This window comes from Podarcis tiliguerta (genome assembly GCF_965153285.1).
Source record: "Podarcis tiliguerta genome assembly, chromosome: 2".
Lineage (NCBI taxonomy): Eukaryota > Metazoa > Chordata > Lepidosauria > Squamata > Lacertidae > Podarcis > Podarcis tiliguerta.
This window is the reverse complement of record NC_139535.1, coordinates 87,240,040-87,264,993: the sequence shown is the minus strand read 5'-3', so window position 1 is coordinate 87,264,993 and position 24,954 is coordinate 87,240,040. Positions and strand designations below refer to the sequence as shown.

Here is a 24,954-nt window from a genome sequence, read left to right as displayed (position 1 = left end):
CCCATCTGACTGGGTTGCCCCAGTCACTCTGGGTGGCCTTCCAACAAAGGTAAAAGCATAATAAAACATTAAACATTTAAAAAAATCTTTGTCCTGGGGGGCCTCCAGATGTCTTCTAAAGGCTATCTACTTACCATACTTATCTCCTTGACACAGGGGTCACATAACTCCATACCCTCCCACATTTCTCTGATGAAAATATGGATGCCCTAAGGAAAAGCGGGGCATTATGGGATCAAATCAGAAACCAGGATGGCTTCTGTAAATCTGGGACTGTCCCTGGAAAATAAGGGGACATGGAGGGTCTGCGATCAACTTCAATTATGCAGCCAGAATTTGCCAGTACGTGATTGAATCTCACTCAACAATAACAATAGTCTGGAAGTATCCTATATTCAGAGCCCTTAGCTGTTTCAAACTGCTTTTAATGTTGTATTTTAAATTGTTGTAACCTGCCCTGAGACCTTAGAATAATACTAGCAATAATGGATAATAATAGCAAAATTCCATTGGAAGGCTATGTTCCAGCTGCCAAACAGTTAGTGTGGCTCCAGCCCTCACCCAAACAGCTGAGATATGTCATAGCCAGTTCCTACCAACCACCAGAAGCCATTGAGCAGGTATGTTCTTATAGCCACTGGTGTCCATTAAAGAGACACCTTCAACTTCTAGAAGGAATGGACTTCTCCAATAACATCCAATTTAGATTCTGTCATCCGCGGAATAGGCCCTGCTTGTTTTCTGTCATGGGTGGTAGTGAGGAGAACAATCACACGAGACAGGGCATCCTCAGTGGTGGCACCCCTTTTTTTGGAACTCCCACATCCCTCTCACTATTGCAATTCTCAGGCACAATATGAAAACTCCCCTACATGTCTTTGTCCAGACCTTTGGAGTACGATTGGTGGTCTTGGGGTGTGTGTGCTGTTTTCTACTTTTTTTATTTAAAATTTAGGATCTGTTTGATGTTTTGAATGTTCTTATTATTAATGTCTTGTTTTGTTTTGTCAGTTATGCTCCCTTGGGAGGCATGACAGGATAGAAAAAGGGCAAAATGGTTAGGTATCATAGTATTCTGTTTTAAATCATGCAGTGGAGACATTTTACCTGCAAATGTGTTTTTCTTTCTCTTCTTCTTCTAATTAAACTTTTCCTATTTTCTGATCCAAAACAAAAGCTGCAACACTTTGTTTTTTGAGATTTCGTAGGCAGTAACCGGGCAAGCATGCTTAAATGAATGTCTTTTGGTGCTAATGATGTATGCTAAATAATTGTTGTTTTTAAAAAAGGATCCCTCAATTTTGCTTTAGATGGCCACTCAAGTGAATTATATCTTCCCTTTCTCACTGGGGTAGATGGAAGATATACACATAGGGAAAGCGCTATATCTCCAATAGTGTGGAAAGCCAATTGCAATTCCTTTGTGTGTTACAGCAACGATTAGTAGCGCAGGGAGACGCCAGTCTGGTAGCAGCTGAAAAGAGACAGGAAACAGACACCAAGGGGCATTTTGCAAATAACTTTTCCCGCATGCAGAAGCTGCTTTGCCAGTTCATTTCCCTCACTGCCTTTTCTCAAATGAGAAATCTAAATTTGCCTGACAGATAGCTGTAGATAAACATTGTAATCACAGGTGCTAATGAAAATAGTTTGTGGCACTCAGAGCTCTTCTCGGCTTCAGGTTCGGACAAGCGTGCAGAGAGAAGCCACTGACACTTTCCATAAACATGCTGCTCCTTTACTTGAAGACAGGCAGAACAGAGGAACCATCACCAGGCCAAGGGAAAACCATGATGCACAAAAATCCCCCAACCAAACCCCCATCGTTCAGCCCGGACACTGAGATCCAGCACCGAGGGCCTTCTGGCGGTTCCCTCATTGCAAGAAGCAAAGCTACAGGGAACCAGGCAGAGGGCCTTCTGGGTAGTGGCGCCCGCCCTATGGAACGCCCTCCCATCAGATGTCAAAGAGATAAACAACTACCTGACATTCAGAAGATATTTTAAGGCAGCCCTGTTCAGGGAAGTTTTTAATGTGTGACATCTTAGTGTATTTTTGGTCTTTGTGGAAGCTGCCCAGATGGGTGGGGTACAAATAATAAATTATTATTATTATTATTTGAGAGCATCGGACAGTCTCCATGCTCCATCAGTCTTCCTGCGGCTCCTGAATTCCTGAATTATCTGCTGTCTCAATTCCTGCCTTGGGAGGAGAATTTCAATTCAGTTCACATTCAAAAGCGAACCTACAAAATTAGCATTTTCTGAAACAGTACAGCAATGGGAAGAGCCATATTTCGAAATTCAGACTTCTCTGAATTTTGCAATGCAATTAGCCAGCCAAGTAATGTGCATGAAAATGTGTGCACAAAAAGTCAACTGTTAGTGTAAATGACATGCAAATATGCATTATGTTAGGGGGAATTGCTTTGCAAAAAATGTGCCTGTTATGAGAAAGCACACTAAAATGCTGGTGAGTTTTAACCACTACACCACACTGGATCTCCTTTGGGTTTGATCCCTTGGATGCATTCCTTCTGCTTGCCTCCTGATCTCCTGTGTCAATCCAAGAAGCGCCAGATCTCTTGGGTTGGTTATGCAGACCCCCTGCTGTCTGCAGGCCACCAGCTGGGAACCACTGCTTTAGGTGATTGTTAGTGGTATGTCGTAGTGATATATATTTTTTTAAAAAAATACAAATTATGGTCACCGTACTAATGTCTCTTTTAATGAACCACTCTGAGCACAAATGTTTGGGTGGAAAATGTGACACATATATATAAGCCGCAGTTGTTATCTGCTTTGAGTTGTTTGCTTTTCAGTATTGTTTTGTTTTTGTACTACTGCGGTTTCTAATTGCGGCAAACAACTCTGAGCAATGTGAAATGCATGGGAAGAGCAGGGCAGATATAAATCTCCCAGATCAAATGAACCAATAAACATCCAGCCAGAAGAATTGTCCACTTTGTCGAGCCTCCTGGGCCCAGACATTCCACAGAGTTAGTGTTGCGCAGCCCACGTGGAAGGAATATGGACAAGAGCTTGGGTTGTGCAGGGTCAATGTAGTGGCTAGCTATTAAGACTTCAGTCATCATTGACACCAGCTCCTCAGAGAAAGGACTGGAGAGGGAATTGAAGACAGATAATATTTCTCATCCCACATCATCATCTCACATCTATTTGTTTTTCCAGAATTCCTGTTTTTGTTCTTATATGATTTTCTACTATCTCTTTTCTGGTCTTGTGCTATACTTTTGTTTCAATTATATTGTTTATTATGTTGTGTGTTGCTTAAAGTTTTCCTTATTTAAACAATCAAGCTGTTTATAAATGCTTTTAAATAAAACCAAAGAGATTAGGTGTGCAGAATCTGTCACCCTCCCGATGTTATTGGACTACAACTGCCATCATGCTTGACCATTGGCCATGCTGGCTGGGGTTGATGGGAGATGGGGTCCAACAACATCTGGCGGGACACAGATTTCGCCATACCCATTTTAAATGATCAGTGTGTTCAGGACAGCCGAAAGGAGGTACTTTTCTCACAGTACCCACCATTAAATGACAGAATACACTGGGAAGATCTAGTGGTGGCCATTAAAGGTAAAGGTACCCCTGCCCATACGGGCCAGTCGTGTCCGACTCTAGGGTTGCGCATTCATCTCGCTCAAGAGGCCAGGAGCCAGCACCGTCTGAAGACACTTCCGGGTCACGTGGCTAGCGTGACGAAGCTGCAACTGGTGAGCCAGCACCAGCGCCGCACACGGAAACGCCGTTTACCTTCCCGCTATAAAGCGGTACCTATTTATCTACTTGCACTTAGGGGTGCTTTCGAACAGCTAGGTGGGCAGGAGCTGGGACCGAACGACAGGAGCTCACCCCTCCGTGGGGATTCGAACCACCGACCTTGCGATCAGCAAGTCCTAGGCACTGAGGTTTTACCCACAGCGCCACCCGCGTCCCATTAGCTTAGGTGAATTGGGAAAAAAATGATTAGGAAAAATTAATAGAGATAGGTCTATCCACAGCTTGTAAGTCATGAGGGCCAAGTGGTACTTCCATAAATTAGAGCAAATATATGGAGTGTCAATCAAAGTTCAGGGCTGTTGCTTTCATGCTCTGTTTGTGAGTTTCCCAGAGGCACGAAACCAGCCATGCTGGACTAGATACAGACCCTTCCTCTGCTTCAGGAGGAGGGGAGCGTGTTGCTACCTTCTTAAGACTTAAAAAGTGGCTGTCATCCAAGCAGATCCTTCTGTTGTCAAGTTTCCTGCTCCTCCCCTCCCTCTCTTCCTCAGCATCCTTGCCCTTCTGACAGTCAATTATCCCTGGCTGTCTCTTTGGAAACAAACAATGCAAAGGTGAAAGGAAAGAGGGGTAGCAGCCTAATCTAGCAGGAGCAGCTGAAGGACTAAATAATTACCTTCTGTCACTTCGCAGCTACTTAAGCAATGATGGGGTGGGGGTGGGATTGCCAAAGTGGGTTGGGGGGGGGGCCTGCCTCTTTAGGCTGCTGCATTGTGGTTGTGACTTAATATTGCACACAGAACAGGAAGGAAATAGCTTAACCCTTTATTCTACAAATCCATCCAGCTTTGACTGTTAGGCAGCCTGGAGTAGTGGTCAGCTGTTTGCCACCCATGGCTTTGTTTCTATTTTACTTTATTTTGGAAAAATATATAAAAAATGGCTTGATGGGGGGGGGGAATCTCTATTGTGCACAAAACAATGAAAAATACTTATCAATAATGCACAGATAAAATCATCAAAATTTTAAAGGAAATGCAAAATTATGTATCTGGATGGGCTTGCTTAACTTTTTTTTAAAAAAAAATTTAGCAGGTGTCTAAAGCAGTATAATGGGGAGCCTACCTAATGTCACTAGTCAGGGAGTTCCAAAGCATAAATGCTACCATACTGAAAGGTCAACACCTTACGGATGTGGGCTGAACATTCTTTGGTGACCACTTGTAGCCGAGGAAGATTGTCTTCCATACACACGGTTTTAACAATGAGTCTGTAAGTGACTGTGGAGGCCAATTCTGGATCCACACATCCTTCCACAGTGGGGACGTTGCTTTCCAGGCAGGAGTTGATCACAGTGTGGATTTGCCAAGCGTGCCTTCCTCTTAGCACGTTTCTCCCTTGCGTTCTGAGTTTGAGTGTCTTCAAAGCCCATGGCACCTTTGGTAAAGGCTGTTCTCCAATTGGAGCACTCGCAGGCAATTGTTGGTGTTTATATTACATTTTTTAAAATTTGCCTTGAGACAGTCTTTAAACCTCTTTTGCTGACCACCAGCATTACACTTTCCATTTTTAAGTTCAGAATAGAGTAGTTGCTTTGGAAGATGATAATCAGGCATCTGCACAACAGGATCAGTCCAACGAAGTTGATGTTGAAGAATCATTGCTTCAACACGGGTGATCTTTGCTTATGGGCTGAACATTACATGGCACTTGGCATGCCTACAATATGCAGTATTGCACTCCATAGCAGTGACCAGAGGAGAAATGACCACTGGAAGGAGCAACGCTATGGTGCATGTGCAGCAGCACAACCAGACACTTTCATCTGTCCAGCTGTAACAAAACATGTCTCTTCCGTTTCAGTCTCTACAGCCACAGCAGGCGCTGTAACTCTCCCAACAGTCTGAGTGCCCTTGATGGTGCAATCTTCCATTGTCTCTTGAGACAGATGGAGGCCAACAATAATTGGCATGTATGGAGTAAACTGGTCCAAAGCTGGTTAACAGCTGGTAAAGAGTTCTTCTAGAAAGTTAAATATTATGACGAGGCTAGATGGGACCTGTAGCCAGGTTTCATCTTGCTCTCTGGGTGCCCCCCTCCCCAACCATCAGCTATTCTGCAGGGAGAGGGAGAGGCTTTGACATTTTGCCGTTGGGCTCCTTTCTCTGCAAGAAGATCCATTGCAAAGAATATATTGCAATGAAATTGATCTTGAACTAAATGGGTTGTTGCCCTGCACTCTGCCCTGTGACTCTGGTTATGAAGAGAGACTGTTATGGGGGCCAAACTGTGAAGAATGGCTTTTCCATAGCCAAAGAGGTGGCCAAGTACGTGTGATGAGTTGTCACAGAAACATAATAGTTGGCAATTGTTCTGCAAAGGGAACTTGCCTCTCCTTCTCCCCTTCCCTGGCTGATGGGGATGTCATCAAGGTGTGAAAGAGGGTATTGGAACCAGGTCAGAGACCTGACTTGTTCTCAGCGAGTTACAGTATTGAAAGCACCCTCAGCTGATCTGAGAACAGGATCTGTTGGGAGTCTTGATACGGTGAGCCTCCCATCTCATGCTATATATGTGTAAATAAGCCTTACATTACTGAAAGGCCATCAGTTTCCAGTTCATTCCAAAGAAACAAAACCCAAGGTCTGTGCTGGAACCCTCTCATCTCTTAGCAATTAGAGTGTATGTTACAATATATTTCAAAGAGCCTGGAAGAAGTTCGGGGGTGCAGCCAGTTGTAAGAGGCATAAACTCTGCTGCTTCTCTTCTGTTTTATGGCTGCAGAGGTATGGGTCCCCACAAGCATCTGTCAGGTCCAAGACAGAATGTACATTATTTGGACCTTTGGACAAGCCTACTGTCAAGGGTTATCAACAACTTACTTACGTGGTGTGCATTGTGTGCGAATTAGATATATTCCCCATTCTTCTTCCAAGGAGCTCACACATGGTCTCCCACCCAGACATTGCTCAGGGCCACCCCCTTTAACTTCAGCAGCCCCCTTGCCTTCAGACCACAATGTGGCTCTTGGCCAGCTGCATAAATTTATTGTGCGGTAAATAAAATATTTGATTTTTCTCAAAAGTGCCACACTAGTGGCAGGGACTTCCATGTTTTCTGAGCCCTCGTGTGTTTGACACCTGTGGAAATGCGATCACCAGATATGACACACATTGTGATTGCTTTGTGGCAAGGAAGGAGTCAGAGCATCTTTTGAATGTCTTGAGATGTTTGTGACAACAAAAGGCGCTGTTCTCCAACTGCATCGTTTTTTAAAATCCTTCCTTTTCTTTTCCTCTTCTTCAGCTCCTGCGCAGGAGTGCTCAGCTAGTGATATTCAAAACCACCACCAGAAAAAAGTGATAAAAGGGAAAGTGGTGCTAATTGCCACAGCAACTTCTTGCTAGTTTATGAAACATTTTCTTGGCTGAGCAACTGTTGGTTGTACTGGCTCATCTGACTTTCCAGTCATTCATCTGTAACAGGATAATGCTCTCGAAGCCTGAACAATTTGGTATGAATGTTCAGGACACAGTTGTATATCTCAGGTTTGAATGCCAGTTCATATTCCGCACCCATTTTCATGGCAGGAAAATCTATATATCTCTCACACACTATATCTCTATATCATTTATATTTATATGAAATAGCTGCCTTGAATTGTTTAAATATTGAAATGAAAGTCAGTTTGGAACCCACTCTGCAGGGATGACGCAAACCACTCAGCCTTTCAATTTCTCCAGCGAATGCCCTGACATCCGAATCACCCTGGGCCATTGTGGGAATCTAAAAATGGCAGGCATCTCTTAAGTCACCCACTACCAGACAGACAGGACTGGGGAGGATAGACAGGTGGAAGGTTCAAATTTGCAGGAGGGATCAGCACGGATGGGCCAGCGGAGGACTGAGGTCTCAGAATAGAATTTGACCAGGCTTCATATACACCATACATTTAAAGCACTCTCCCACCAAATAATCTTGCGAACCATAGTATGTTAAGGTTGCTAGGAACTGTAGATCTGTGAGGTGTAAACTACAGTTCTCAGGACTTTTTTGGGGGTGGTGGTGGTGGTGGTGGTTTAAATGTGCTTTAAGGTACACAGCCTGGGATGGAAGTTTACGATGTAGCACCCCATCTGAAGTGTGAATGCCTGTTCAGACATTATTTATAGAGTATGTATTTGGATTCCTTTTCTGAACATTTCTGACCTCTTGGCCCCCAGCCTGTTCTAAAGCCAGATAATAATAATAATAACTTATTATATTATTATTAACTAGATGTTTCTAGTTTTGCGTGTTGAAAGGCTTATGGAGTACTGGAGATTTTGGCAAGCACAGAAGGACTACTCTACTGTCGTAGCAGCAGCAGCAGTATGTGAGGGAGACGGTGGAGAACACTCAAAATTACTGCCTGAGGCAGCCACTTCACTCTGCCTAATGGTAGGGCTGGCTCTGATTGTGAGGCCTTAAAAAATGGTGCTACGCTACACAATTTTTGTTGTTGTTTGTAAATATTTGTTTTAATTATTTGGAGTGTGTATATTCCCCCACCCATCCATGTGAGAGTCAGCTTGGGAGAGTAACCCCTATTCAGTGATAATGGCACAATGGCATCTATGTATTTAACAGATCGCAAGGCACAGGGCAAGGCACACTCTTAAGTGCTCAGAGGATGAAATAGATTAAGGGCACATTCTCAGGGCTTTCCATCACAGAACTCTAGGAACAGCTGTTTTGTTGAGAGTGCTGACAATTCTGAGACACCCCTGCTCTGAAGGGTTCTCAATGGAGAGAGGGAAACAGTTTATCTGTAGTATACATATGCCACTAGATCAGGGCTGAAGGACCTGTGGCCCTCTGAGTGTTCAGCAACAATTGCAACTCGCATCAGCCCCAGCCAGCATGGCCAAAGGTCAGAGGTGATGGGAGTTGGAGCCCATCTAAAGAGTCATAGGCTCTCCCCTTGCCCTTGACTGTGTAGAAAAGACCAATTGGTCCAGGGTAGGGTGGGAATCTTGCATTAGGGCAAAGGACAAGACCTCTTGGCCCCCAGCCTACATAAGAACATGAGAGTTGCCATGCTGGATCAGACATGCGGTGAAGTAAGTCCCGTGCCCAAGAGTCTATTTCATTCCATTGTATTTTAAGGACAATTCGTGGAAGCCTTAAGTTGGTGTATTTTTCTTAAGCAGCGATGGAGAATCTGTAGTTGTCCAGAAGATGTTGGACTTGACTCCCATCAGCCCCAGCCAGCAATGGCCAATGGCCAGAACTGCAGTCCAGAAATGTTTGGAGGGCCACAGTTTCCCCATCTCCACTCTTAAGGATCAGAGCATTTGAAAATAATCATGTGCAAGCCTTGGTGTAGAATTAAGAGTCATAATGAGTTAGCTGCTCACCCTTGGGTTTGAAGAAGAAGAGTTTGGATTTGATATCCCGCTTTATCACTACCCTAAGGAGTCTCAAAGCGGCTAACAATCTCCTTTCCCTTCCTCCCCCACAACAAACACTCTGTGAGGTGAGTGAGGCTGAGAGACTTCAGAGAAGTGTGTCTAGCCCAAGATCACCCAGCAGCTGCATGTGGAGGAGCGGAGACACGAACCCGGCTCCCCAGATTACGAGTCCACTGCTCTCAACCACTACACCACTTGGGTTACCTTACCTTACCTTACCTTACCTTACTATATGATGTTACACTATATAGGCAGACTCAACAAACACAGAATGGTGACACTTATAACAAGGAACACATGTATAAAGATTAAATAAAACTACAAGACAGCATATTGGCAGCATACATTGTCATACAAATAATGCAGAGGAAAATTACAACAGGGATCCATCGGTACGTCGGAGAGTAAACAAGAGGATCTAGTACGATAAGGAGGGAAACGTTCACAAATCACTTTTCATAGCACCAAAAGCCTATTTTATAAAATACACAGTTAAATCATAGGTATTAATATTTATTATTTTATACAGTGCCATTTGGGGGGCGGGGGGTGAATGGCAGTTTTAACAGACAATTCAAATGATAAAACAGTTTCCTGCCCCCCTGAGGGACCCTACTGTTTAGAACAGGCTTGGAAGGGATGGAGTTGACTGGGCGAGAGTCAGCAAAGAGCTACATCCAATTGTTCCCTTACCTTCTGCTTACATAAGAGAATACCTTCCACTGCTCTTAATTTTCTACCTCCGGTTTACAACGGGCAAGATGATGTCCATACATAAGAGTTCTTTTGCTTTTTGCTTTTCATCCTTGCTTGGCTGTTTCTTTCTCACGTGTAATAAAATCTCTCTCATCAAAAGTACATAGATAGATATGGATATATTAGACAGAGAGACAATCACTTTCTGTTTATGGAAAATATAACAGTCAGGCTTTTTCTCATTGCCATTAAAGAGAGAGAGAGAGAGAGAGAGAGAGAGAGAGAGAGAGAGAAGCCAAGAGATGTTATGGACTGAAATTCATGGGGTTGGAAAATTACATTCTGAAGTATATTGCTTAAAAGGCTAACCAGTTTGTCTCTCTTCCAAAAATACTATCTTTTTCTGCTTTGAAAATTAACTTTAAAGTACATTTAGATTGTGGCATAGGATCATACTTTAATTCTGAATCAGCTTCAAATCTCAACTGCAAAGGTCATAGCTTTTGAATAAGGCTATTTTTAAGGAAGTAGCCTGCTAATGCACTTCTGTCCTTATCTGATCATGTTGTTGTTGCTTAATATGTAAATATTAATAAAGTGGCTTGCTGGTAGGATTGCCAGCTTTTTTTCTTTCTTCTTTTAACAACACCTGGTCTTGTGTCTTTAAAGAACAGACTGATTGGCAAACACGATCAGGGGACAATGTTCATCTCCATGCCATGAAGAAACATGTCACCTGCTGATTTTTGCAGATCGACTGTCTACTGAAGGCACAGGAGCAATCAAGCCAGGTGCTACCCGCCCCCTCCTGGGTCAGATGTCAATCTTGATGGAATTCAGACACTGCACCATTCAAAATCTGATCAGCATGAATTAAAAGGAAAAGAATGAAATGTTGATTGTGGCGCCGAGCCAATCCTGGTGCTAATTCTGAAGCGGTTATCCTATGCACAAAGTTCATGAATAAATCCCATTCACTTCCATGGGAATTATTCAGCTATAACTGCCCATAGGGTCAAGGCCTTAATATGTGACTATGGTTGTAATTCTATGCATATTTGATCCATACATGTGATTAAACTCTATAGAACTCAGAGGGCCTGACGCCTAAGCTAAAAAGTATAGAATTGGCCAAAAATAATGAAATATTCTCTCTCTCTCTCTCTCTCTCTCTCTCTCTCTCTCTCTCTCTCACACACACACACACACACACACACACACCATGAGAGAATGTCTTAGGCCTCGTGAGATGTCTAGAAATGCATGTATCGACATATTCTTTTAATATATCTCATTTGGTTTTTGGTTACACTCGCTTTACGTATTCAAGCTTTGGCTAAATCTCGTCGGAAAGACTCTCCTGTAATCTCATGACTCCTGGAGTTGGATCTGTGAGGGGGAGGAAACACTAGATAATACAAGACTCACGACAAAACAGTGAGCGTTGGAAACACTGTTGATATAATTCCAGAGAAACTCCAGCCTAGAGGAGTTAACAGCAGAGATAAGCAGGAATGATAGACAAGACTAGAATTTGACCCATAGTTAAGATTTTGCAGAATCTAGGCTATGTAATGCTGTGATCAAATGCATCTCCTAAGGACGTGGCTCTGAATGGATCATGCGGATACAATTCTGGACGTAGGTCCTGCAAGCACTTATGCACACGTCATCTAGTGTTCTGAACAAAACAAGGACACGGTTACTCATGAGTGGTGCGTGAGCACAAAAGTGCTTGCAAATGCTAGAGCTTTAAATTCTCACCTTAAGTACAAAAGATGGAAACAGACAGATTCAGTGCCATTTGATGGAATGTCCTCTGCAAGGCAGACAACAATTGTAAATCTCCAGAGCTATAAACATGTATGAGCTTTTAACAGTCTTGATCTATTTTATATTTATTTTTCCCCCTGGGGAAATTAAAGATATTCCCTCCCCACCCCCGTCACAGTGTACATGATTTAAATTTGCCTGTCTATACTTCGGGGAGAGTGCTTGTGCACAACCGGCCTTCTATAGCTTTGCTGGCCTTTGCTATAGAAATCATAAAGCACTTCCACTCACTAATATGTACACGGGATGTAATTAAAGGAGACAGATGTAGTTCTCTTGGGTGCTATCATGTTCCGGTGCCAGTTTTTTCCTCATGGAGACAGAGCATTTCAGGTCTGCGGGAGGGGCTCTGTCACTTTGCTGATGCTCCTGCCGCCGCCGTCACCGCCGTCACCTGGGGGCTCCTGAGGGGAAAAAGCAACAGAGACAACCCACTAGCGTGATTCAATTTTTAAGGTTTCCTATTGGTCAGGGAAGGTGACGGGATGCAATGTCCCTTCAAGCTAAGGTGCGTAAAATACAGTTGGTACCTCGGGTTACAGATGCTTCAGGTTACAGACACTTCAAGTTACATACTCCGCTAACCCAGAAATAGTACCTTGGGTACTTCAGGATGAGAACAGAAATTGCGCGGCGACGGCAGCGGGAGGCCCCATTAGCTAAAGTGGTACCGCAGGTTAAGAACAGTTTCAGGTTAAGAACGGACCTCCAGAATGAATTAAGTTCTTAACCCAAGGTACCACTGTAATTTCAACACCTCAACATTCCATTAACACTTATAAATATATGTTAATACCAAACCTCTCTCTGTCTGTGTGTCTATATCCACACTCAATGCCAATAATCAATATAGGGCTGACAATATACTCTTACCATACGAAGAATCTATTATTGTCATTATTATTCATGTTATATCTATTTTTCATAAATTCAATCAATGGTGGCCATTAACTTCTAACATTTCCCCTCTCTTTTTCTTCCCTCACATAGTCGAACCAACTGTGAGTTGATGCATTTCTGCCACTTTCTAAACTTGAATTAGCCAGTAGTTTTGTTCTTTCAGTTTTGGGCTGCTAACATATGGGCAGGTTTTCAGTTCCATACCAATTCCTTAAGTTTAATTTGGCCATGTAAATAAACCCCAGGAAATTATTAAAGGGTCCCAAGTTATTACACAATGTCATTATACATTAACATATATTAGGGTTGCCATATGTCTGGAATTTCCTGGACATAGCCGGGATTTGTCCATTAAAAACAGTGTCCAGGTGTAATTTTCAAAAGTTGAAGTGTTGGTTTTTGGGTGAATTGTTGCAAACTTTGGCAAAAACGGTTAACAACTTTTGTGTCCCTATTTTCAATTTTGGAAATATGGCAACCCTATCATATATCACAGTGTGATTAATCTAGTCACTTCTTCCCAGCGTTCCATTACTATCTAATGTCTTTTTTTCCTCAAGGAGAAGGAGGGGTGAGGATGGCCTGTGAATTAAGATCTGCTTCAGAGATAATCTTTTGGGTAGCCCTGCCATCTAAGGCTGACCATGGTCCACGACTGAGGAGGACACCTCAGTTGTGGCACTACACTTGTGGCAAAGGGTTGCCTGACAGGAAAACCTATTGTTTCATTCATTCCCACCCCCACCCTCACCCCTGGCCTGGCTTTTAAACTTAAATATAATTTAAAGTTACATTTCTTTTCATTGGGTGGTTTTTAATGCTGCCTTAATTAAGTTAATATTATGTTTTTCATGGCTTTCACATAAGAATGTAAGAAAAGCCCTGCTGGATTGGATCAAAGATCCACAAAGTCTAGCAGTCTCTTCTGTGGTAAACTTTTCTTTTTTCTTAAATTGAAGACTGGTATAAAACACTCTTAAAGCAAACAACATACTCTCCAATATTTCTCTGATGAAAATAGGAATAATAATAATAATAATAATAATAATAATAATATCCCACCCATATGACTGGGTTGCCCCAGCCTTCAGATGTCTTCTAAAGGTTGTATAGTTACTTATCTTCTTGGGTCAGGGGTTGCATAACTCCATACCCTCCCACATTTATCCCATGAAAATAGTGGAACACCTTCCCCTTCAGGTGTCAAAGCGGGACATTCTGAGATTGAATCAGAAACCGTGACTTCTGTAAATCCGGGATTGTCCCTGGAAAATAGGGACATTTAAGAGGGTCTGAAACAAGGGTCTGCTACTGTTTTTGAAGAGAAAGTCCCAAACTGCGAACTCACAAACTGCGAACAGCACAGTCCTACACATGTCTACTCAGAAGAAAGACCCAATATATCTGTGGTATTTTTTTCTCCCAGATAAGTGGATAAAAGTTTGCAACTGTTTTCAGTGGCCTTCTCTAGATTTAGCACAGTTTATGTCCTATTTTACTCCTTCATAGTGAAATGCAGAATGTTACAAGTTCAGCTGGCCAATTCATAGCACGGGAAGAAATGGCTTTAATCAACACATCATATATCTACAAATCTTGAGGGCAAGTTTATTATGAATTCAAGCAAGAATATTTCCTTTTGGAAGGGAACGTGTGTGTGTGTGTGTGTGTGTGTGTGGTGAGGAGGAGGATTAAGGAACTCACTGAGTCAATTAAAACTACAGGTTGATTGTTTTATTATATTTGGAGACTCTGGGATCCCTTGGGGGCTGTTGGCAAGAGATTTGCACAAGGGGAGAAATGGAATTTTCCATGCTCCATCTCTCTGTGAAATGAGAAGATTGATGCTGTGTAATTTCTGGTCATTAACCCGCTTTCTCTGTTCAGGAGGACAGAACAGGAAGTGCATAGCTACCCAAGCGCCACACACAACCCCCCCCATCTTTTTAGTGACTCTTTAAAAAACACACCAAAAAACGTTTCTAGAAATTATGCTGAAAGCTGTCCCTGGATATTTGCCCCCCATATTTCAAATATATGCTTGCTTCCTGGTCTATACCCTTTGATTACCTCCCCCCCCCTTCTATTTAATCCATTTGCTGCCAAACATTGGGGAATTAATCTTAGTCCAAGCTGACAGTTTATATTAAGTGCTTCTCAAGATACACAATATTGCTCTGAGCAGACGAAGAAGAGACAGACGAGGCCAGTTCACATTCCTGCCCTGGTATCACTGCAGAAAACCTTTCTATCTTTCTTTCTTTCTTTCTTTCTTTCTTTCTTTCTTTCTTTCTTTCTTCCCTTTAAGAGCATGTCTAGGGGAAAAACCCCATTGACGTAAGCTATTGGAGCTCTGCTTTAATTGAGGAAGCCCAACCTATTTATGCTGGCTATGGGTCTGGTTTTTTACACCCCACTTTTTTCTCTAAGGAGCTTACGCTGGCATACATGGTTCTCCCCATCCTCATTCAATCCCCACAACAACCCTGTGAGGTAGGTAAGACTGAGAGGGTGCGCTTGGCCCCAGGTCACCCAGTGAGCTTCATGGCCGAGTGGAGATTCGAACCCTGATCCTTCAGGCTCTGGTCTGGCATGCCAACCACAATCCACATTGGCTCTCTATGGTTTTTGAAACTGCAGGTCCAACTCATGGTGTATTTATCATATGACTGAAATGCAGTGAGTGCAGGATTTCCATGGATGCCAATCAATAATTGACTGTCGGATGATCATGCTCATCCACTCACCTTAAAATTATGTCCTGCATAAATTAGCAATGAAGAGGGTGAAACTACTACTACTACTAATTTATTATTTATACCCAGCCACTCTGGGCGGCTTCCAACAAAATATTAAAATACAATAGTCAGGGCTGCCTTCAGAGGTCTTCTAAAAGTCTGGTAGTTGTTCTTCTCTTTGACATCTGGTGGGACGGTGTTCCACAGGGCGGGTGCCACTACCGAGAAGGCCCTTTGCCTGGTTCCCTGTAACTTGGCTTCTTGCAGTGAGGGAACCGCAAGAAGGCAATTTGCAAGGTAAATCTAAATCTTCCGGGGGGGGGGGGAGCAGCTGAGGAGAGTTTCAGGGGGAAACAGGCTGGCTTTTCCTGAGAGAAAGGCTTCGCACATGCATTTGTGTGTAACATGTAAAAAGGTAAAGGTAATGGATCCCTGACAGTTAAGCCCAGTCACGAATGACTCCGGGGTTGCGGCGCTCATCTCGCTTTACTGGCCGAGAGAGCCAACGTTTGTCCACAGACAGTTTTTCTGGGTCATGTGGTCAGCATGACTAAGCCGCTTCTGGCGAAACCAGAGCAGCGCACGGAAACACCATTTTCTTTCCCGCCGGAGTGGTACCTATTTATCTACTTCCACTTTGATGTGCTTTCGAACCGCTAGGTTAGCAGGAGCTGGGACTGAGCAACGGGAGCTCACCCCATCGAGCAGATTCGAACCGCTGACCTTCCGATCGGCAAGCCTAGTAGTTTGCCCTTAATTCCTCCCAACCATTCTTTTGTGTCCGCCACTGTACATTTCTTGGCAAATGCTCTGCAATCCAAACAAAGAACGCAAATTGGTATATTTATGCAATGCCATTTGCATGCTTTGTTTAATTTGCAGAATTTAGGTTTGCAGGTCAAACAGAAACAGCTATTTTTAGTTTAGAATTCCAAGTACAAGCCTGAGGGCACTTGAATGTGACATTCTCTTACATGCCGCAATCGCTCTATTATACGCAACCCATCCTAACTTTCACTTTTTAGTTTTGTTCTTACTTGTATCTTCAGAGCAAAGCAAAATGGGTTCAGGACGACACACAGCAGTAAGGTGATCCCCAAAACCTCCCATAACTGATGTGTCTATACTTGAGTTCTGGTGGAGTATTGATTTTAACATCATTAGCAGACCCTCCAAGTACAGTGGTACCTCTGGTTACGTACTTAATTCGTAACGTTTATATGCCATCCCATAACTCAAGCCATCTCTTGGGGATGCCCTAGCTTAGGACCTCCTGCATTAAGCTATCCATTGGATAAGATGGTCTACAAATCCCCCTAATCCCAATAAACTGTAAATGCAAACTGGGTTTGTTTTATTAAATGAAGTGGTGGTAAATCAATCAATCAATCAATCAATCAATCAATCTAAAAGTGCTGTAGGAGTTATGAATATCAGGCACCGGTCCAAATTCCAAAATGCCGTGCCTAATAATTAGATAATTTTGTGAACCATATGTGGTTCCAACCGAGATTGACGACTTGGATGACCATACTTGCTCTTGTCTCATGACAGGTTAGCGCAGCAAAAGGGGAAAAAAATAGAGAGTGCCTGCATATATATCGGCTTCTATGGTTTGGTTTGGTTTGGTTTTTAAAGCAAAGAGCCCATCAGAAATGGCAGACTGCCCTTGGACAGTAAATCAATAACAGTCCTGCAAAACAACATGACTACATAAAAGTGCTTTGGAGGGAGTGGGTGGAATGGAATGAACCACAACCTACGCAAAAAATGAAACAGAAGAGCTCAGTAAGGAATACATCATCCTGATTTTTTATTCCAGGGGTGCCCAAACTTTTTCAAAGGGAGCCAGATTTGATGAAGTGAACATGCATGAGGGGGGCCAATCAAAGTTGTTGAGCTTTTTTTTAGGATTTTACCCCAGGACATATACTGCCAGATCGACTGGCGGGCCGAGACGGACTTTGGACATGTCTTTTTTATTCCCTGTGACTTAAGAAGGCCCACTTTACGCCCTCTCTATTTATTGATCACTAATGCCAACCTAGCACTTTGAAAGCACGTCAAAGTGCAAGTAGATAAATAGGTACCGCTCTGGCGGGAAGGTAAAAGGCATTTCCATGCGCTGCTCTGGTTCGCCAGAAGCGGCTTAGTCATGCTGGCCACATGACCCGGAAGCTGTACGCCGGCTCCCTCAGCCAGTAAAGCGAGATGAGTGCCACAACCCCAGAGTCGGCCACGATTGGACCTAATGGTCAGGGGTTCCTTTACCTTTACCTTTAATCAGTCATCAGCTTAGCTTTCGGATGATTGGCTTTGCCAATCCAGAGCATGGATGCACATTCCTTGTCTGTGAATCCTCTTCAGCCCACTCTCTGTGGTTAGCAGCTCTGGGGGATGTGGTGATGCACACTAGTACATGCAGCATTGCTAGCCAATAGGCAGGATGTCATGTGTGGGCAGAATATGCCTGGGATGAAGAATTTTGTGGCGGAGATGATAACCGCGTGAAAACATGTGATGCGAATTGACCTGATCCTAGCTGGATTCAAACCAGTGCTTGATATGAGAACAATTTTCAAATTGCTAATACAGGCTCCCTGGAGCCTTCTTGTTCCCATCCATACAAAAGTCCTGCTGGCCACAGCCATTCGGGAGAGCTTTTGATGTTAATCTGCTTCCTCTTTGTGTTGAAACTATACACAGGATGTGGTGAGGACCCCAAGGATTGTGTCTGCATATTAAGCACATTCATGTATGGAAACGCTCCCCCCACCCCACCCCAGCCTTACAGGGATAAGTGAGAAATCAGGTTTAACTGGATAGTTACTAATGCTGCACAGCTTTTTAAGCTTCCCTGATGGTTCCTTCAAGATGTTGTTGTTGACTCACTCACTTGTTTTGGCTGTACAATCTGTTATTGCATTTGCAGAAGACAAGATCGGGGACACATGGGGAAGGAGAACAAAACAAGCGATCACTTTTGAATTCCTTTGAGCCACTAAATCTCCTCTCCTTGCAAAAAAATAATAATATGGAGGGAATTCTGCTGCTGAAGGAATGTAACAGGAGCTCAGATCCTATCTGGATAAGATAGGAATGACTGGAGTGCTTTGGGGACATAGAAGAACTCTTGACCAAAAGCTACCTTCATCCTAGAGACTAACACTTAAGGCAGGCATAGGCAAACTTGGCCCTCCAGATGTTTGGAACTACAACTCCTATCATCCCTGACCACTGGTCCTGTTAGCTAGGGATGATGGGAGTTGTAGTCCCAAAACATCTGGAGGGCCAAGTTTGCCTATGCCTGACTTAAGGTTATAGAATCACTGGCTTGAGAAATCATGTCCTCCAAATCATTGGAGAGCCATGTGTTGCGGTGAGATCACCAAACTGCCTTCTTGTTGCTGGGGCGGGCCCGTTTGGATGACCTCCTTGCCTCATTGGTCGCCCCTTTGTTACTGGGGCAGATTTCTGTCGGTTGGGGTTTGATTGGCACATAAGGGGCTATTTAAGGGGCTGCACGTGGTGAAGTACTTCCTCTTTCACATCGTGCAGAGGATCTCCCACCCTCCCTCCCTATAATTTTAGGTTGTGTTTTTGACCTTGCTATGCCTGTCTAGGGGTCGTCTGTTTTTGGAGCAGGGGCCTGGTAGGAATTTTGCCGCTTGGCTGATTGGCTGGTACCATTTGGTTTTTGCCTACCATGTAGCAAATTGCCATAACTTTGTAAGGTTGGCGGTTAGGCATTGGTTCATTCTTTGGTGAAGGGGATTATGGATTGGCTGTTAAGAACAGTTTCAGGTTAAGAACGGACCTCCGAAACGAATTAAGTACTTAACCCGAGGTACCACTGTACTATCTATTGTCTGTCTCGAATCTTCCAACATTCATCTTTGTTTGATGGCCTGATTCAAGTATGATGAGAGATTGGGGGGGGGGCACAAATTTCTCTCTTTCATCAATATCTAGCTTCCCCTTCCTAAATTAAAAAGGCCCAAATGTTGTTAACACTTCCTCATAGGGGGAAAGAGATTCAACACATGTTTCTGACCGTTTTGACCAAAGAAAGGAACAAGATGGAAAACAGGATCCTTACAGCAACCTCTTGAGAAGCAGGAAAGAGCTTCATTCCTCTGAAAGGGGAAACGGGCTGGTGACAAAACTCCTAGTGCATATTTGCACTTGGCTCCCTTTCTGAACACTCCCAAGACCTGTCTACAAATGGGTAAAGCCTGGGGTGTGAGTGAGCCGCACTAGGGCTGATTCCCACTCCTTGCATACGCTGTTCCTCTGATCTTTGTTCCACAGGGATTTCTCTGGTACTAACTTGGAATTTTGAGACATACATTGCTTGCATGCCCATCTGTTACTGCCTACAAAATCCATCTCTGACATTCTGAGGCCTCTTTTTCATGTCCTCCCAGTGCCCTTCTGCAAGGGACAAGGTGCAAAGAAAGGTGAATCGGGTTCCTTTGTCTATTTTCTTTCTTTTCTTTTTCAGCTGAGGTGCTGATGAACAACATGTGAAAACAGATGGTGGTTGCCATGACTTGTCTAGTGGAGCTGGGAGGGGCAGAGGCTAATTTTGAAACCACAAAATTAGATTACAGCTTGATGCAAGGAGTTCTACGAGCATCAGAAGAGTCATCTTTGTTAGGTGAGGACTGAACCCCAAGACCATAACCCCAGAGGGGCTACAAAGTATGATCTGACTCCTTTCCCTGAATCTCCAGCTAAGTCTACAGCCTTTTGCTTTTCAGAAATATAATCTATTATCAGTATTTTCCACCTTGCCCAATACACAGAAAGATATTGGGATGATTATCATGTTCTCATTTTTTCTCATTTTTTTAATGGCTTTTCATTCAGTTGGGATAATTTAATACATTGCCATGACATTCAGGGCTCAGCCACACTTTTGATTATATCTGCTTTCTAGGCATGGATATGAGAGGTTAATAATAATAATAATAATAATAATAATAATAATAATGGTAATAATAATAAATTTATTTATACCCTGCCTTGTGGGTGGCTCCCAACAGAATATTAAAAACACGATAAAACATCAAACATTAAAAACTTCCCTAAAAAGGGCTGCCTTCAGATGTCTTACAAAGGTCTGATAGTTGTTTATTACTTTGACATATGATGGGAGGGCGTTCCACAGGGCGGGAGCCACTACCAAGAAGGCCCTCTGCCTGGTTCCCTGTTATCTCAATTCTCGCAGGGAGGGAACTGCCAGAAGGCCCTTGGTGCTGGACCTCAGTGTCTGGGCTGAATGATTGGGGTAGAGATGCTCCTTCAGGTATACTGGGCCGAGGTAATTTAGGGCTTTATGTGGTGGAAGGGCTCTTGGACCCTGTCGGAGCATTGGCCTCCCTCTCTAAGCCAAGCAGAATCCTCTCAGGTTTTAGGAAGGAGGCACCAGGGGAACATTTAGGGGACTCAACTAGTTCCTCTAGTCCACTGATTACAACCACTGTGGGGAAGTGTACTTCACCAACCTAAATTAGCCAAAGCATGCTGTATGCTAGATTGGCAAAGTGTTAAGGAGTCACTGAACACGCTGTGGCACCCACATTCTGCTCTAGGCTTGCTTCAGCTGTTCCCTATCCAGGGCTGTCTTAAGCATATGCAGTGCCGGGGTGTAAAGATCTGTCCGCCCCCCCCCCGGTTGCCCAGTCCCAGGCATGCAGGAGGGTGGAGCCGGCTGACTGCCTCAGCATCTTGCTGGCTCGGTCACCCCCGAACTCGTGGCGCCCCCGAACCGCTGAGGTGCTCTGACTGACAGGCGGGCTCTTCCCCGGACTCTACTCTCGGGCCCCGGACTCTTGGCCTGGCGCCCCTGAGAGCCCACTGCCCGGGAGCCCCGCACCCCTAATGCCTATGGGTAAGATGGCCCTGTCCCTATATCCAACTCTTTTGATCTTAACACATAGTTCCAACAACAAGGGATATGTTTTGTTATGCCTTTTTGTCTGTGTGTCCCAGTTCATGAAAACAAATAGCAGTGTTACACTGCATGAAGGATGCTTCATTTAGTATGCAGTTCATGTACAGGGGCTGTCATAGAGATCTGGGGGATTTCAGTGGAGCAAGAAAAGGTGTGTATATGTTTGCAGAGGCAGGGTGAATATCAAAGGACTAGGTACCATGCCACTGCGCACAACACATCACCAAACAGTTACCTTTCCATCATACTGCTCCTTCTTTGTATGAAATGGGCTTTAGCAGGTTCTACTACAATTAGGCATGAACCAAATATGTGTAAATAATAATAATAATGCCTCGCTGGGCAACTGGAGATGGACAGTGAACACAGGTAAAAAGAATTTGCCCACTAAGAGTAAGGGCAGGAAGCAATGCCCTTACCCTGAACTGGCTTTGTGGCATCATCATGTAGCTTGATCTGGTTAGCTACATGCCACTCCTGGCTAGAGGGACGTGGGTGGCGCTGTGAGTTAAATCACAGAGCCTAGGACTTGCTGATCAGAAGACCCGCGGTTCGAATCCCTGTGATGGGGTGAGCTCCCGTTGCTCGGTCCCTGCTCCTGCCAACCTAGCAGTTCGAAAGCACATCAAAGTGCAAGTAGATAAATAGGTACCGCTCCGGCGGGAAGGTAAACAGCATTTCCGTGCGCTGCTCTGGTTCACCAGAATTGGCTTAGTCATGCTGGCCACATGACCCGGAAGCTGTACGCCGGCTCTCTTGGCCAATAAAGCGAGATGAGCGCCACAACCCCAGAGTCGGTCACATTGGACCTAATGGTCAGGGGTCCTTTTACCTTTACTCCTGGCTAGCTACATGTCAGTGCAGGAAGCATTGGCTGCCAGGCATTTTGGGGGTGTTATGACATCATTACATCAACTCCATGAAACCTGACTGGCTGGGATTGTGTAAAAATGGCACTAAAGAAACCATTGGTCATGCAGCAAACGGCCCTCAAACAAGAGCAAACAAATGAGGGGGAGGGGGAAAACATGTTACTAATATTTTTAATGCTGCCAACCTTCTCATTGTTTGTTTTAAAGCAGCTGCAATGTGCCAAAATATCCCAACCAAAGGAACAGGGTTTTGAAAACCCATGCAAAGCAATAAGGACAGTTTCTTTCAATGGATGCCAGACAGAGCCTGGAAATTAGTAATCCCGATGGCTGTCAACAATCACAATTTGTGTATGCATATGCAGGGTTCTTAAAAAAGTCGATTACCTATTTAACTACTTATTTCTAACAAAGTAAGATACCGGTACTTCAGCATCTCAGTACAGATGTTTTGAGGAAATGTCTCAGCTAAGTAATTTGTCTCAGCAGGTAAGTAATTTTCGTTGCATTGTTGGAATTGAGTCACAGCACTGAACACCTGTTCAGAGGTGACAGTTCTGACTGAAAGCTGATTTGGAAGCCACCTTTTCCATTCGTAAATTCATGATGAGTGATCAATATTCAGCTCTGAAGATCAAGAAGGGGGAAGCTATAATGGGGATCTGCTTATAATTTTCAGCAACACGGATTGTTAAGCACTTTGCACAATTAAAATGCTCTGTAATTAATAAATGCAGGCATCCTTCAAGTTCTCTGACAGCAGTTTCATGGGGGTACCAGACTTTTTGGCATTTTAACTCTAAAATTAAAATTGTAGTTGTTTGTTCAAGTGTTTTGTTTACTTACTAGATCTATGTATCACTTTTTAAGCTTGGACAGTTTTCAAAAAGTTTACATTATACAGTATCAATTATTAACATATCTGAGAAACATAAATAAAAATAGATGTAAAAGCAAATCAAGCCACACAGGGAAAAAGAAAAAAAAGCTGAACAAGCCATATCCTTAAAACTCCTAATCTCCGAAGGTCTGGTGAAAGAAAAACATATAATAATAATAATAATAATAATAATAATAATAATACAGTGGTACATCGGGTTACATATGCTTCAGGTTACATACACTTCAGGTTACAGACTCTGCTAACCCAGAAATAGTGCTTCAGGTTAAGAACTTTGCTTCAGGATGAGAACAGAAATTGTGCTCCGGCGGCGCGGCAGCAGCAGAAGGCCCCATTAGCTAAAGTGGTGCTTCAGGTTAAGAACAGTTTCAGGTTAAGTACGGACCTCCAGAATGAATTAAGTACTTAACCCGAGGTACCACTGTAATAATAATAATAATACGCACAAGGATATGACAGAGTCCAGAGGCTTTTGCTGAAAAAGTATTGCACTTTGAAGAAGACAACCTAGTGAAATTGTTGTCTCCATATCTCAGTAAATGGATCAAAATCAGTATTTTAAGTTGGGCTCAGAAATAAAACAGTAACCAGGGCAGATGTTCTAGATTCAGGTAGGTAGCCATGTTGGTCCGACGCAGTCTAAATAAATAAATAAATAAATAAATAGTCCAGTAGCACCTTAGAGACCAACTAAGTTTGTTCTTGGTATAAGCTTTTGTGTGCATGCACACAAAAGCTTATACCAAATGCAGATGTTGAATATGAGTCTAGTACCTAGTGCCCAGCAAAAGTGAACCAGCTTATCAGGGAACAACAGGTGACCTGTTGACCAATTTGTGAATCATGAACTCCCTAGAATTTGTTACAAAATCTGATAAGAGTGGCCGAGGTTTTATAATGGATGCATAGAAAGTCGTTGGCAGGCGAGTTGGGGCAGAAATTGCTGCTGAGAGTTTTAAAAGCCACGATGACATACCATTCTATAAGAGCTGCCAAATACTAAATCTTCTCTCATCTCATCTAATGCTGCCATATGTCAACCGTCAATTTCAAAGATTGAGATCAGATATCTTTGGGCATCAAAGACACACAGGAAGCATGTGGGGAATATATGGAAAATATTTGAGAATTCCAAGAGTTGGAATCCATCTGTCTCGAGAGACAATGGAGTCCACCTCTGAGGGCAAAGCCAAACTGGTGAAGAATCACAGCACCCGCTGTGACTGCAGAGATCGGAAACTCATAATTGCTGCCTCACATGTTAGCAGCACTGAAATGATCTCTCTGGGATGCAAGCCTGGGCAGTGTATATGGAGGTTCTGGGCTGCCCAGATAGCAAGACACGCCCCACCCCGGACTCACTAATGTGGTCCAAAGCAGAGCAATACATTGGGCACCAGCTTGGCTGCCAGAATTGCTGGAAGGAGGAAGAAGAGAAGAAGAAGAGTTTGGATTTGATATCCCGCCTTTCACTCCCTTTAAGGAGTCTCAAAGCGGCTAACATTCTCCTTTCCCTTCCTCCCCCACAACAAACACTCTGTGAGTGGGGCTGAGAGACTTCAGAGAAGCGTGACTAACCCAAGGTCACCCAGCAGCTGCATGTGGAGGAGCGGAGACGCGAACCCGGTTCCCCAGATTAGGAGACTACCGCTCTTAACCACTACACCACACTGGCTCACTGGAGGCATACAAGGCACCTTCCGACTGTCCACTCCAGATTTGTGTAGGGTTTACTCATTAGCCTTTTCTTCTCCCCAAGATTTCCCGCAATTACAATTTCCAATTTAGCTAGGATTATGTGTGCAGGGTTCCTACCTTGATCATGGCTGAACTGAATGAACGAAAACCCAACTTTG

The 24,954-nt window shown here is 43.6% G+C and overlaps 1 protein-coding gene and 1 long non-coding RNA gene across 3 annotated transcripts in view; one reads left to right on the top strand and one right to left on the bottom strand.

Moving 5' to 3' along the window:
• The window catches only part of LOC310672578, a 194,691-nt gene that overhangs the window by 46,815 nt on the left and 122,922 nt on the right, over window positions 1–24,954 (top strand). The window lies entirely within an intron of this gene.
• The window catches only part of CYGB (cytoglobin), a 50,850-nt gene continuing 35,370 nt past the window's right edge, over window positions 9,475–24,954 (bottom strand). For both annotated transcript variants that reach the window (XM_083429979.1, XM_083429980.1), the window contains exon 4: window positions 9,475–12,132. In XM_083429979.1, coding sequence (XP_083286105.1) covers window positions 12,081–12,132 — 52 coding nt within the window. In that variant the 3' untranslated portion in view covers window positions 9,475–12,080. The remainder of the gene's footprint in view (window positions 12,133–24,954) is intronic.